General features: G+C 49.5%; 3 protein-coding genes across 3 annotated transcripts; 2 read left to right on the forward strand and 1 right to left on the reverse strand.

Annotated features, from left to right (window-relative positions):
- Positions 1 to 6137: 6137 nt before the first annotated feature.
- On the reverse strand, positions 6138 to 11205 carry LOC120606172 (histone H2A type 1). Its single transcript, XM_039867347.1, has 2 exons — positions 11200 to 11205; positions 6138 to 6645 (listed from the first exon to the last, which is right to left on the reverse strand). The coding sequence occupies exon 2, from the start codon at positions 6585 to 6587 to the stop codon at positions 6195 to 6197; it is 393 nt and encodes a 130-aa protein (XP_039723281.1). The 5' UTR covers positions 6588 to 6645; positions 11200 to 11205; the 3' UTR covers positions 6138 to 6194.
- Positions 6894 to 7360, forward strand: LOC120606185 (histone H2B type 1-C/E/F/G/I). Its single transcript, XM_039867362.1, has one exon. The coding sequence runs from the start codon at positions 6924 to 6926 to the stop codon at positions 7302 to 7304; it is 381 nt and encodes a 126-aa protein (XP_039723296.1). The 5' UTR covers positions 6894 to 6923; the 3' UTR covers positions 7305 to 7360.
- Positions 11206 to 14267: 3062 nt separating the features above from the next.
- H1-6 (H1.6 linker histone, cluster member) lies at positions 14268 to 14984 on the forward strand. The gene has a single exon (XM_039867324.1). The coding sequence runs from the start codon at positions 14305 to 14307 to the stop codon at positions 14932 to 14934; it is 630 nt and encodes a 209-aa protein (XP_039723258.1). The 5' UTR covers positions 14268 to 14304; the 3' UTR covers positions 14935 to 14984.
- Positions 14985 to 15606: the final 622 nt, after the last annotated feature.

Consider the following 15606-nt stretch of genomic DNA (forward strand, 5'->3'; position numbering starts at 1 on the left):
CTTCGTCTCGTTGTGCAGGCGTTTCTCAAGACTAAGTTGGATGTCTGCTTCTTACAACCCACCTCATGGATTCCTATCTTTCCCGAGTTACTAGCGTGGCCAGTCGATGTGGGGCGCCGTGCTGAGAGCTGACCCTGTGGCCGTGGACCAAACGGGCTCCCAGCCCCGGACACACAGGTGCCACGCACCGGCAGAGACATTCGTAAAACCCAAGCGTGAGTGCGGGGGGAGGGCAGAAGGGGCGCAGTGTGGGTGGGCTGGGAGGCTGCGCTCTCTACCTGTGCGGAACAGGTAATCGAGGAGATTGCCTTCCTCCGCGCTCACCGCATCTTCCCTCTCCTCGTGCCAGGCTGGGATCCGGGGAGTCCGCTCCAATTACAAAGTGTCACCGGCAAAGATCTGGTATTGGAAACCAACTAGTTTTATTCGTGCTGTTCTTTGGAGCCCCAGACAACTCGCACGCGTGATCTTTTGTTCATTCCCTGCTACGCACATCTTGCAGACAAAGAAACCGAGGCTCAACGTCACTAACGCGGCTAAAGCCACGTCAGTTTTAAGGGAAAGAACCTGAGTCCCACCCGCCAGTGACTAGAACGTCCGCTGTGCTTCCGGCTTCGCAGCAGAACGCGAACAGTCCCGATTCGCTGTAAATCAGCGCTTATCGTTCCAGAATCGTCTGATGTGCCTGCCGGTAGGGGACAGGTGACGGGAAGCACGATGCATCCACGCGGTACGCCATGCGGCCTGTAAAGGAAGCTCCTGGATTCATCTGGGAATCCCTCCAAGACACGTGGTTCCAAGAAGGGCCGGTGGCGCCGCTGTCTGTCAAGAGTTTATGGGGGTGGGTGAACCACACATTCTTGTCTCATATCTGCATGTTTAACAGCGAGCAGGATACACGAGAATACAGATGACCCAGGGGACAGGCAGAGTAGACTCTGAAGTGCACCTTGTTAGCTTGACTCGTTTGAACCTCCTGAATGTATTACTCGTTCAAAAACCCGACACCTCCTGAACTAAAGAGAGCCTCCTCTCAATGAGACTTCTCGCTCTCCACTCCCCAGATCCCCGAGACACACAGGTGCACACGAGGTAGTTAAGAGGAAAAATTTGCAGGCGCGGGGTCAGTCAGTGACGTTGGGACTCTTGCACCAGGCTCCACGCGTCTCTGAACCCCGACGCGTCTGACAGACGCGGTGGGCCCAGGCCTCTCCGCCCTGTTGAGCTCTGGAAACCTGAAGGGAGCAGAGGAACCAAAGCACATGCGTTTGGGGGCTTCTCTCTCAGCCTTCCCGAACAGGAGCGGGAACTCACAGACCTGTTTGCTCATGGGCAGCTTCTCTGTTCCCCGTGGCGAGGGCGCTCAGCCTGCCGGGGAGGATGCTCCAATTCTGTGCTTTAGGTTCGGCAAGTAAAAATACATGACGCTCAGGTATATGGAATTTCAGACAGTCGACACTTTCCGTTTTGGTATAGCACGTCTCGTGCAGTATTTCAGGACATACTTATAACAAAACAATCGTCATCTATCTGAGATTCAGGTTTAACAGCATCCCGCATTTTATCCGGCAAGGATGCCCTCAGATGCCACCTGGAGGAAGCTGGTTAAGTGCACCTGGACATGTGAGTCCACAGGGACAAGAACCTTGCTCCGCAATGACAGCTATGATCCGCTTCTTTGCTGTTCAACAAGTTGAAATGTGGTTGGTGCAACTGAGGACATAGACTTTTCATTATTTTCCTTAGATCTCAAGTGCCACATGGAGCTGGTGGCTACTATATTGGACAAAGCAACTTCTGACCAACCAGTCATGTAACTCCCTCCGAATTCCCCATCTGGAACTTAAGACCGCCTGGTGGCTAAAACGGCACGCGCCCCAGCACCCCAGCGACAAACTCAAGCCCCTACAGCTCAGCGGAGATTCCATTTCTGTGCAGAAATAAATTCTGTTGTCAACACGTTCATCCTGAGTACCTGACCCGAGTATTTACTGAAGAGCTCTCATACGGGCAGGACGCGACGAGCCAGAGTCTGCGAGAACGCACCCCGCACACGGTGTTCCCTGAGCAGCCCAGCGTCTGCACGTGAACCAGCGAGGTGCCCGCACGTGCAGGGCAGGCGCTGTGAGTGGAGGAAGCAGCGAGGGTCTGGTCGCACGCATCAGCACTGTGACGCTTTGCTCCACGATGCAACGCAAACACCTAGGCACCACAGTAGCATACGAAAGAGGATTCTTTTAAGCCTGGTGTCAGCCCGCAGAGAGCAGGCCCTGCATCATCAAGGGCTTCCTGAGGTGACCGCGTGGCATTAGGGTGGGAGAGGTTAACGCAGAGACCAGAACGGGTAGAGTGTGGAAGGCAGGTGGGGTGGGTGTGCTGCCAAATCTCACTGCACCCCCGAAGCTGCGGAGGGCGAGTAGGTGACGTTGGAGCAGGTGTTAGCGGGCAGACGCTTCTACACAGACATTCGGTGACAACGTGCGGGGGACTGAGAGGCATCCTAGGCCACACTCACTCCAGGGTTCACCCATCCGGAGCTGAGCACCCACAGCATGCCAGGCCCTCTGCTAGATGCTGGCATGTCACAGTGAGCAGGTCCCTCCATCAAGGAAGAGAGCGTAAAATGGACAGAGGCAAACAACAAAGAAATCTGACAATAAAATCTCAGACTGATTTTAAAGAACCTAAACGGGATGACCGATGGCGATTTGGTGTGAGGAGTGGGGAGAGGGAGGTGACTTTCTGTTTTATTTTCTATGCTTTAAGTTATAAACTTAGCACACGCTCGTTTTAACACTTTCCACACAGATGTTTATAAAGGCTCACAGAACCTCGACAGTGGAGATTTTATTTCTAGATGGTAGATGCCCTCTCTCCAAGTGCATGTTAATAAATTTTAATCAATTCTACCAGAACAATTTCTCAAAATTCATGACCCAGGGGCGATTCTTCCTCGTCCTTAGCTGTCCTAAGTATTACTGGTTTTAGAGGTGAGAAATGGTAACCCTCGGCCGCCGTGATGTGCGTAACTCAACTCCGGAGGTTAGCAGTTTTGTTTTTTCCCTCACCTGCCACTGCCTGGGGTCCGAGAGTGAAGAAAGTGGCAAAGGTTTGAGCTCTGTCAGACAAGCGACATAGAACAGAGTCTGACGCTTCGCCCGCTTGCTTTTTCCGGGAACAGCCTCAACGGTAAGGAACGTTCAAAAGTCCTCAGACCTAAGAAGTGTTGATTCTCGCCCTCTGCCCAAACTACAGCCGAAACAGGACACTAACGCGATTGGTCCAGTCGAAGTCTGCCATTTTTTCCAATACGACTACACTAATTCGATGCCTGAGATGTCAACTTATTTTGAAGCCTACATGTCATAATCCCATTTCTCCTGGAGTTACAATGATTAAACTGCAGGGTTTTTTGTTTTTTTGTTTTTCATAGATCTGTCTTCTTTGTCAATGGTACAGTTTTCTCGGTGTAAATACAGGTGATGACTGCCTTTTGGTAGATCTGATGATGCTCGTCTTAGTGTGGCAGTGTTAAGGGACGGGGGATAAAATAGAGAGGTGAGGATTCTGGGGCTACACGTGAGTCCTTAGTCTCAATTTCAGTGAGCACAGGGAATCCTCAGTGACATTCCGAATACCTTCTAATAATACACGAGCGTTATACCTAACAGGACTATTTACATTTATAATTCTGGTTTAGGATCAACAGGTGACAAACTTACGAGTTAACCTAATTATAACCTTAAAGTACACACACTTTTTTTTACAACTGATTAAAAATTTATCATCCTTGTGCAAGAGTTCAAAGAATACATAAAAACAGGAAGTAATTAGACAACAGAGTAAAGGACGTTGCCGCACGAATCACTTGTTAATTTAAAAAGGGATTTTGTGGTGACGTGTCCAGGTGATCTGCTTTGTTTGGAATTCCCCATTATTTGGAATAACCGAATAATGATTCTGCCTGCATCTCAGTACATCCTTGAGATCAGCTTTGTCCCTGGTACCTGGGGGCCTTCAGGAATTGGGAAGCCGGGTTTGTCATTCTTCTCAGTTTGCCCCAGTTTACGTGGTCCAGCCCAGGACCCTGGGGGCGTGGATAGAGACCAGCTCAAGGGGTGGAAACCAGCTGAGGCTAATGAGTTTATTGCCCAACACGGAATTTTCTCACAGGTTTATTGTATGGCAGGCCCTGGCTGACTACAAACAATCTAACAAGATGGGGTCCTTGACCTTAAGGTCGGCAATGAAGAAGTAACTAACAAAATTAGCACAATATCCCATTTGCTACTAAGTAACCCAATAGAAACTTTTGCTAATGGGCCAGACGGGAGAATTCAAACACAAGTCTTCTCTTAACTTCCCTCCTCACTCGCAATAGTTCATCAAGACCTGTACCTTTTTACCCAGCCATCTTCCCACCTGTCCTCTCGTTTCGCCTGTCACGCAGGAAAGCTCAGCGTGTTGGCTTTTTTCCTGGGTCTATGGTGCTGACAGTGTCAAGGTCCACCTCCCTCCGTTGATTAGAATTCGGATCTCTCCTCCTCAAGTTTTTCACAGCGTTTCGGATGCGCTTGGTAGCGTCCTGGGCTGCGGACAAGTTAACCCGTTCCGTGCCGGAGTTTCACTGGCTCCGTTATCCCGGCGGTAACCTCTCAGGGAGCGATGGTGCCAGAACAGCCAGCGGGGAGAGGCGCCATCGCCCCGGGCCTTGGCGCTCAGGCAAGTTGTCGGCGCTCCGCGCTCCTTTCCTCGGCTTTAAAATCGGGACAGGGACCGTACTCACCTCCGAGCCTGCTGGCAGCGCGGGGAAACGCCCCGGGCACGCAGGGAGAGCTGGGTGGGCGTCCGCCACGGCGCCTGAGCTCCGCGCGTGCCAACTGCGGAGCCGCACACTGCGCGGGGTCCTTCGCCGCTGGGCGAGCGAGACGCGCGGGGGCGGGGGCGGGGCGAGCTGAGCCTGGAGCCGTCTCACGCTCCCGAGCGCTGGGCGGGCTTCAAGGGCCACCTGAGCGGTTAATGAAAAGGATCCTAAGGCTCACGTGAAAAGGATCCTAAGGCTCACGTGACGCAGTTCCCACCCGAGGACCCCAAATTCGCCAACGCACAAGAAATGCTGGGCGGAAGGACCCGGTCCTCCCCGCAGGACCTGGCCCGACCTTCCCCCGGTCTGACCATTCACTCTGGCTGCCCACTGAACCCCCCAAAAACCCTCGGGAAACTTACGTGTGGCCATCCGGGCGCTCCCTTCTGTTTCCGCCACTTTGCCTTCGCCAAACTCCCAGAGCGTCCGCTGCCTCTCTCTGGTGCTTGCAGGGAGCGCGGGACAGGTCAGCCACTGGAATACCGCGGTGAGACTCAACACTGGCAAATAGGGCGTTAGGATTTTTGCGTGGTCCCAGAGCGCCACTTTTGGAGGCCAGATCGCTGGCAGCAATGTCTAGGGAAGGCCTAAGGCCCTAGTCGACCATTTCCGGCTGCATCCGGAACGGAGGTGTTAGAGCCTCTTGCAACATAGTACTGTTTGTATAATTTGTTGAATGCTGGTATAAGACACCATCGACCTGCCTCCAATTTACACATGACAGAACTGAGTACCAGAGGCTCGAAACTGGCTCCAGTCTCACAATCGGTTAAGTGGGGGACAGCACTCCAAGCCTACGTTCAGTCTGTGTCCGAACCTGCCGCCAATCACCCCGGGACTCGAACTTTCAGAGGCCCTTTTCAACCGTCCAGACTTCAGACAGGTCTTTGCATGTCAGCGCGAGCTGAGAGCCTAGCGCCCTCAGGGCACAGGGCAGGGAGGTTACAAAACCCGCTCGGGAAGTTTGCCTTTAAGATCATCCGAGTAATCCGCAAGGCAATCTCGAATTGATCTCCCAGTATAGCTCTGCAGTTAACCCATTTCCCCCGCCCCCCGAGCCAGATCACGCGACTAAAATGTTGTAATGGTGTCACTATACACGCCAGCGTCAAACAAATTCACTTCTTAGAGGTAGCCTGATGTGTAGGAACACCATGAGCCTTTCCTAAAGACCTAGAATCTTTGTATTGCTACGGCTTGGAAAAAATTAGCTTACCTTGTGTTTTCTTCCTTTAGCCAAGTGATACTAGCTCTTCTTTTGAGATAGTGGGGGCTCTGAAAAGAGCCTTTGGGTTTTAGAGCGTTTGTGGAAACTCAGATGCTTGTCAGATCACTTGCCCTTGGCCTTGTGGTGGCTCTCGGTCTTCTTGGGCAGCAGCACGGCCTGGATGTTGGGCAGCACGCCGCCCTGCGCGATCGTCACCTTGCCCAGCAGCTTGTTGAGCTCCTCGTCGTTGCGGATGGCCAGCTGCAGGTGGCGCGGGATGATGCGCGTCTTCTTGTTGTCGCGCGCCGCGTTGCCCGCCAGCTCCAGGATCTCGGCCGTAAGGTACTCCAGCACGGCCGCCAGGTACACGGGCGCGCCGGCGCCCACCCGCTCCGCGTAGTTGCCCTTGCGCAGCAGGCGGTGCACGCGGCCCACGGGGAACTGCAGCCCGGCCCGCGAGGACCGAGATTTCGCCTTAGCGCGCGCCTTACCCCCTTGCTTGCCACGTCCAGACATCGCAAACAACGAAGGAACCCCTCCAAAAGGAAAACCGGGGACTCGCCCAAACAGATCGCTTCTGGGAGTAGGGAGCACACTGCTGCCTTTATAGGCAGTTCCTGGGCACTAAATCGGCTAGTATGATTGGCTAATCAGAGACTCGGGCAACTAGCCAATAGAAAAGCTTTATTTCCATACCTCATTTGCATAGTTCGGCCCCTGGATGACAGCCGTGGCGTTGGTTTTCCAATGAACTACAAGGCTCTCTGCATCCCTCATTAGCATAAAGGCCCTATAAGTAGCCGAAATCCGGTCCACACTTTTGTTTTTTTCCTAGTATTTTGACATTTCAAAATGCCTGAACCAGCCAAGTCGGCGCCCGCCCCGAAGAAGGGCTCCAAGAAGGCGGTGACCAAGGCGCAGAAGAAGGACGGCAAGAAGCGCAAGCGCAGCCGCAAGGAGAGCTACTCGGTGTACGTGTACAAGGTGCTGAAGCAGGTGCACCCCGACACCGGCATCTCGTCCAAGGCCATGGGCATCATGAACTCGTTCGTCAACGACATCTTCGAGCGCATCGCGGGCGAGGCGTCGCGCCTGGCGCATTACAACAAGCGCTCGACCATCACGTCGCGGGAGATCCAGACGGCCGTGCGCCTGCTGCTGCCCGGGGAGCTGGCCAAGCACGCCGTGTCCGAGGGCACCAAGGCCGTCACCAAGTACACCAGCTCCAAGTAGACGCGTTCCTGAGCGGCTTTGCCGCTGACCCCAAAGGCTCTTTTCAGAGCCACCCACCTCTCCCGTAAGAGAGCTGTAATTAGTTACTTAATTTGCATTATGGAGGTGGGGCAAAGTATTGAACCTTAATTAGAGAAGTGCACAGGCCTAATTAGTCAGTTTGGGGGCTGGGAAACTCCACCCTCTCCTATTACCTTCCATCTTTGCCTCAGGCAAAAAAAAAAAAACCGTGAAAGGACTTTGTTCCTTTATTATGCAAGTGTGATCTTTGCCACTGGCGGAGTCTAAGGTGGAAGAGAAAGTCCGCCACGGAATTTAATCCAGAACGCATTTTCAGAGTTTGATACTGAAGCTCTTTCTGCGTTGATGTAGGGAAATGGAAAATTTCACCTTAGGACAGATTTACTGTGCCAATGTGACAACCTTCCCCTTTTCCTTTCTGGCCTGTGTTGGGATCTGCTGTTCGGTGTTTGTGTCCTGAAGCTTCCTGTAATTAAAGAGTCTCCTTTCAAACTTTTTTCATATTTACTCAAACTATGAGTCCAAATAGTTCTTGGTGTCTGTGCAGGGGAGGAAGAGACTTCTCTCTCAAGGTTCTCTTGACTGGTGTAATAATGAGGCAGATTAGCAGGAGAAAATGACCAATCTTAATACCTATATATATATACAGGAACCCTGTAAACAGGTGAGTCAGAGACCTCACATGCAGGAGATGAAAAGGCAGAAAGGGAACATGGCTTCCTAAGACGTCCTGAGCTGGGGATGAGGTAAGGTGCGGTATGGGCTTCAAAGGATGATAACAAGAGGAAATGCTTAGTAAACAGTGTCCCTGCCATATAGCCGTAGGTGGGTCAGAAGGTTATCTCTGATAATCTCTTATTATGTGCAAGCCTCTAATTCAAGTTATTCCAGGTAGTTGGGGCAGGGAGACAATAAATTTCTCTTGCAACCTGGATAATGTTGCCTCTATTTCAAAACAATCACATACACAGAGGCACATCTTGGGGTGGCTCTTTCTGAATCCCCATCTGCGAAATGGCATTCCAGCCTCAAAGATGATACAAACGTGAAATGGCTGCCTATAACTTTCGACATTGTTAAAAAACAAAATTATCTGATAAATTTGAAGATCTAATTGTTTTTATTAAGCAACTTATGAATCTGGCAGCATCCCATTTAGCAACTAGGAGGGGCTTGGATGCGTTGTACAAAGTGGAAAGTTTTTACATAGAAGGAGGGTGGGACTAAGAAGTTAAGAGTGGGTGATGTCGGGCAAGGGCTCCTTCCGTTACAGGAAGGCAGGGCCTCTTACCAGGCAAGTTCCCCTCACTAGTGCTGACCAGGAAATTCCAGACTGATTAAGGTGTTTCTGGGGAGAGAGGTGGAAACCACCCTCACATTAGGTGTCATATCTAGGTGAGGCATCTTGGGCTTTAAGCATGAGCGAGGCTATTTGGGGACTGTAGGTTTTCTGTTTAACATATTAGGCCTAAGAGGAGACTTAGGACAAGACAGAAAACAAGGAAACAAACTCTCCAGCATGCACTGTCCTGTATCTTTCATTGCTGAAGACGCCGAGGCCTCCGAAGCTTACGATTCGATAATTCTAAATTATTGTCCCTTCAGGCCCTTTAAGTAAGGTTAAAGAGGAGAAACACGTCGTTATAACTCGGACTATTGAGTCAGATAAAAAAGAGATGGCTTTCAATGCCATTCGGAACAAACATTTAATAGTTTCTAAAACTTACCGAGTTTACGGTGGGGCATGTGGCAGTGGACACTAGAATGCCTACCAATCTTCGGGCGGGGGGGAGGGCATCAGAATTTCCCCAGATTCTCAGCAAGGATGCTCCTGAGAGACCTCTGATAGCAATTACATGTCTTTGTGTCTTTAACTGACCGACATACTTAGTTCTGTGCCTCTGTCGTTATCTATTCTAAATTTTGTCCCATTTTCACAATTAGCTCCTCTGACTTGCACGAGGATTGAGAATATTTCCTGTTTTCTGAGTACAAATAATTTGGAGCCAATCGTTTACCTCAGCAGGAAATTAATGAATTAAGATGTAAACTTAAATCTTAAATGGCTTATATAAAGACTGAGAAACACATCACTTTAAAATAAGAGAAAGTCAAATAAAAATCAGAATTCTCCCGATGCCCTAAATGTGCTACCTCTTTAAATTGTAACTTAGTGAAAAAAAAGACGTTTAACTGTGAGTTTGATTAGCGGTCTTAGCTAACATGTAGCAGATATTAACAAGTAATAGTTTAATAAGAAACCAACCAGAGCTACTCCACTATTTGAAACAACTTCACATTTTTAATTTGTGGTTTGTAATTTTATAGAGAAAAAAATCACATATTTCTAATCAAGATAACTTTCTGGACAAATTCACAGGCTTAGTTTTGCTTTAAAAATAGCTCTATGTCTTTTTCTTCATTGTTGTCATAGTGAGAAGATAATGTTAGGACAATATTTTAGTTTATGCGAGTCTGGAGTTTATTTTCTAAAAGAACGAATTAATTTGAATTTATTGATTTTTTTTTTACTAGGTTTACTGGTTAGATAAGTTAACATTACTTTATTTAAAATTTTACGATTATAAATTATATGCTGAACTAATGTGGATTTCAAATAGTTATTATATTTGCGATTGGCCTCGTGACTTTTCTGCCCTCCTCCTCCCTCTAACATGCAGAAGACTAAAAGTGACAGAGGGGAGACCGAAACCCACATGGCTACACCCACTTGGTTATGAGACCAACGTCGAGGAGTTGAGAAACCGATGTCGCATATGGTCAGGAAATGCTGACTCACGGCGGGGGTGCCGATGGCAGGTGACCCAGTCAGCCAGCCACAAATGCTCCCCAGACAACCTTGAGAGTTTTTAGAGAAGCACTAATCATTTTCCTTAAAAGTCGTCTTTGGTCTTTGCAAGAACAGATGTTCCATACTGAGCCCCTTTCTCCTGAAGATAACGCACGGCCACGATCCTGCAGCTCCTAGCCAGTCCGCAGACTTGCTCTCTCCTCTTCCTGTTCTATAAATTATCTTTTTAGACTTTGTTGGACAAAATGAATCTATTGCTAGACTCACTTATACACGAGTACACGATGTGCGAATAGTTAAGTAGACGCCTTTGAGTTCCTCTGACAGTCCTACCCCTCTGAACAGCAGGGTGGTCAGACTCACTCAGGGAGACGGGCTGAGGGTTCAGTGAAACACCCCCCAGAAGCCGCACGGCATCGCCGCATGATGGCCAAGTACGGCCTCTGGAAGAGGCCTGGACGAGCTCTGCCTTCGGGGATCTCCAAGTCCCGGGCACACGGTTCGACGGGACTTTACCGCCCCGTGGTCTGTGGCCTCTTTCGCTCCCCCCTCTCTCATGTTCCGCAGCCCAGTTGGCCCACACCTTGCTTTCCCCGGCCTCCTGCCTCCCACCCATGCTGGCCCTCTGCCTCTGATGCCCCCTCCTTCCTGCCAAGACACTCCCACTCATCCCGCAGGCATCTGCTTGGTTGTCACCTTCCCCACGGGATTTCTCCGACCAGCTCCTCCCAGTCGATCTGTGTGACCTCAGCAGTTTGCACTTGATAGTCATCGCTTGTCTAGGTGTCACCCCAATAGGCTCTGAGCTCTGATTTGGTCACCACAGTATCCACAGGGGCCGTTGCTAAACCTGGTACACAGTATGTGCACAGCAAGAATTGAATTAATAACTCATTCGATAAATCGTTTGAATGCCTGCTGTGCACCAAGCGCTTGTGTTCATACTCGGGGAACTTTACAAGCACTCAGTCCTTTCCTCGGGGAGCTGGGCTCCAGTAGAGTAAAATGTAGAAAACACGGTAAGTTAGCAAGATATCTGGTCTGTGAGCAGCCGAGCGCCACGAAGAGCAAACGAAACGAACCAGAGCTGGACGAGGGAGGGCGCTGTGGCAGCGGGGGGGTTGCGAGCGGGAGCCGAGAACAAATGCTGAGCATGGGGGTGCAGGCGGAGGGGGTGGGGGCTTCGTGGATCCGGATTCTGCCGTGAAAACCTCGAGACGGTCGACGTTTGCTGGAAGATAATATCTGTTAAAATAAAATCAGGTTTGCCTTTGCTTGCTTGTCAAAAGAAGGAGGAAAAAAACGCATTTGATAACACCCCAAGACATAAATTAAGCATTGGTTTGGATACAGTTCCTCCAGATTTCCATTCGACTTGTTTTAAAAAGAGAGTGGAATGATGTCATCTGCCAGCCGCCCAGGGGGACAAGCACTAGACTGAGGGGAGGCTTCTGGGAACCGCTATGGCTGCTCCACGAGCTTGAACTCTTCAACTTGTCCTGGTCCCTCACAGGCAGTTCTGCGAGGGTCACCTCAGGGCGCTCCGCCTGTCGCTGTGGCTCCTCGGTTAAACGCCCCAACCCCCTTTCCTCACCTGACAAGTCCCTACTCACCCTTCAGACTTAGCTCAAATGTAAGTTACAGGACACCAGCGAGATCACAGTCGCCCTTTACTTAAGACTCAAATGTCAGAGGGTGTGGTTAACCATCCAACAGCTGTGTCACCTGGGAGACCCAACCTCTCCGAGACTGCGTGTCCCCATCTGGGAATCAGGGAGAATGAAGGGAGGTGCCACATAACGCGGGTGCTGAAAACACCGCCTGGCACAAAACAAAGCCCAGTGAGCACAAGCCATCGCTGCTATTGCTGCTGTTGTCAGAGTCACATACAAGTGAGGTTTCTGGTGAATTGTAGGAGTCAATCAGTCTCCCTCTCTTTTCACAGGAGGAGCAAGTGGGTTTTAGACATGTCTTTTCCCACCACTGGTTACTGCTGGACACGGCTGCATCTCAAGGGAAACCAGTTGCACGTGATAGATATTTTTAACAATCGTGGAAGGATCAATAAGAACCTGGCTAAAACATTTTTTTCTCTGAGCATAAAAATATTAAATGTCATTGTATAATTTTGTAAAAGAGAAATATATAAAGAAGAATAAAATAACTCCTAAAAATGTCTCCTTTTTATGTGTATGTGACACATATGAATATGTGGATATATGTCAATGTATACATGTTACACTTATAATGAGTATATACCATATACAAAGCAAGCATAGGTATCATGATATATATACATGCACATATATAACATATATGTATATACACGTACAAAATTTTCTAGGTAAGATGGTTAGAGTCAATTTTTTGTAGATGTATTATTACTTATGTCATTAGTCCTCAGTTATTGGCTGTTTAGATTAGTTCCATTTTATGTATTATAAGTCATGCAAACCTCACATCTTTGTATATAAGTCTTTGAATATTTGATTATTTCCTTAGGATAGACTTATAGAAGTAGTAGAAATGCTAGATCACAAGGCATAACCATTTTTAAGGTTCTTAATATATACATTACCAATTGCTATCCAGAAGGGCCATGCCAATTTATAATTCCAATGTAACATAAAAATTCCTGTGTTACAGCACTCATATTTACATGGAGGATTTTTTTTTTTTAATTACTGTTAACTAGATAGGCCAAAAGAAAAATTTTTTTTTGAAATTTCATTTCTTTCATTATTTGCGAGGGTGATTTCCCGCCCCCCACGTTTTTATTAGCCACGACCTCATAAGCAACAACCCGCTGCTAGAGAGGGACGTGATTGCAGCTGTTCCGTGGGAGAGCGCTGTACGAAAAATAACAAGGATCCGAGGTTAAGATTTTTTAAAAGCCCTAATATTAACAGGTGCTTCCTCTGCCCAGGACTTGGCTGGAATAACAAACTGCACTGGGCAGTGTTCATTTGAAGCTACTTTTACCTACATTCTCTCTTATGAGGTTCCTAACCACTCCACGAGGAGGACTGGCCTGGCTCCGGCGACAGGGCAACTGCACTAGCAACACCCAGACTCTCTCCTTCAACACCTCAGGTGGCTCCCCGCCTGCAGAATAACTGACAAATTTCTCAGGCAGGATTTGGGGATCTTCGCAAGATGGTCCTGGTAGGGTTTTCCTCTGCTGAACCCTGGGCTCTGGCCACACTATACTGCTCTGCAGAGAAGCATCCTGGACACTATCCCAATGCCCACAGCCCTGCAGAGGCGCTTGCCAGCCCAGTCCTGTGTCTGTGGTTCCTGCTGAGCCCGTCAGGCCAGGGGTTCCGCCTCATATTTAAGTTACCTGAGGGAGGGACCGTGTCTGTTCTCTGTGTGTCTTTGGAGGTGGGAGGGGGAGAGGGGAGGAAGGAGGGTTTAATTAGCGAAACCAGAAGCAATACTCAGTTGAGGACATCCTCCATGAGGGCGACCTGATTTGGACAAACAGATGTTATGTGTGAAATCTATGCTGCTTATTCATCCCTATCAAGCTGCAGAGGCTAGGGGTGGGGGGTCGTCAGTCACGAGCAACCCGCAGTCTGCAGATTTGCTTTGTTAGGTTGTATTTATCCTAGTAAGATCGCACCTGCACGTCAGACGATCCTACATGTGTCTTCTAAGTCCGCAGCGAGACATCTCAGAGATGTGTTACTTCCCTCACGCACACAAATAGTTTTCGATGAAAATCAGGGCGTGACTAATTTATTTTCTCCACCGATTGGAAGCCAACTCTTTAGAAGACCACTCGGAAGAGGTGAAGTGAGTCTCCTGCTAAAAATTACTTTTAAATTTACAAGAAAAAAAGGAAGTTTTGTTCTTCTCCTCGAATTTCACTGAAAATCAAGTGCTTTATCGAGAAGTTTCAGCATTCCAGGTTATTTTCCATTAAAAGGTGAAAAGGCACGTGAAGCCCAGGTCTCCACGGATCATCCGGGAGTGGAATCTGGGCGGTTCTGCGCAGACGATATTTGTGGGCTTCAAGTTTTGGGGGGAAAACAAACACAAATGCTCCTCCCCCAAGGGGCGGGGCGGCGCCCGGGCGACGCACCAATCACAGCGCGCCGTGCCCTATATAAGGCCGGGCCGGCGGGGCTTTACGCCTCCTACCTCCTGGTCGTGTGCCCTGTGATGTCCGAGACGGTGCCTGCGGCCCCCGCAGAGCTTGGCCCAGTGTCTATGGAGAGGCCTCCCGCCAAGAAGCGAGGGAAGAAGCAGGTGGGCCTCGCTCGCAAGGCTCCCAGCCCCTCAGTGTCCAAGCTGATCACCGAGGCCCTCTCGGCGTCCCACGAGCGGGCGGGCATGTCGCTGGCCGCGCTCAAGAAGGCGCTGGCGGCCGCCGGCTACGACGTGGAGAAGAATAACAGCCGCATCAAGCTGGGCCTCAAGAGCCTGGTGAGCAAGGGCACCCTGGTGCAGACCAAGGGCACCGGCGCCTCGGGCTCCTTCAAGCTCAGCAAGAAGGCGGCCCCCGAGCCCGCCAAGCGCAAGGGCAAGAAGGCCGCTTCTGCCAAGGCCAAGAAGCTGGTCTTGTCCAGGGAGTCGAAGTCTCCGAAGAGCACCAAGGCCACCAAAAGGGCGCGGAAGCCGAGGACGACGACCGCCTCAAAAGTCGACAGGGCGGGCAGGAGGGCTGCAGGAGCCAAGGGCAAGCCGCCGCGGCAGAGCCCGGCCAAGGCCAGGGCGGGGAAGTCCGCTGCCGGCAGGGCCAAGCTGAGCAAGCAGAGAACCAACCCCAGGAAGACGGCGCCTAAGAAGTAAACCTGAAAGGCCAATTTTCAGAGAACCCAAAGGCTCTTTTAAGAGCCACCCAAGCAATCATAAAATGGCGTAGCACTGGAAGCTTCGAGAATTTTATACGACCATACCGTAGGTCTACATTGCCTACTAACAAGAAAGCTTGTGATGAAATAGTGTCACGCACGTGTACAAGTCTACGAAAATTCAGATGTTTTTGTCAGGTATCAGCCAAGTCAAAAGCTAGATTGTCCTCTAATAATAGGGCACATGTCGCGCGTGCAAGCACCTTAAGTACTTTTCTAGGCATACCATTGTTTTATGCAGGTGTGGATGCCAGCTGGCGCCCAAACATACCTTAGTGGTTTTATTTTCAAGTGCCACGTTCCATTTTACACTTCAATGCTGTCACCCTAATGAGATAGTTCTTTAACTGGGGTGTCTGCGGACTTTGTAGTAGTCTATAGAAACCAATGTCAGAATTTGGATCAAAGGGAAATTTTTCAACAACTATTTTAATCTTTGAAGATTTTATACGGAGTGTGACTGGCTAATAGAATCACAAATACTTTGCTTACAGCTGTCGCTGTTTATCCTTATTTCCAAAGTGCTGTAGGTACCAGATGTTATGTTAAGAAGCACATATTTTAAAACATTGGTAAGGTGATTAATATAATTGTAATTCTATGTATTTTA

This window comes from Pteropus medius, unplaced genomic scaffold (genome assembly GCF_902729225.1).
Source record: "Pteropus medius unplaced genomic scaffold, Ma_sr-lr_union100, whole genome shotgun sequence".
Lineage (NCBI taxonomy): Eukaryota > Metazoa > Chordata > Mammalia > Chiroptera > Pteropodidae > Pteropus > Pteropus medius.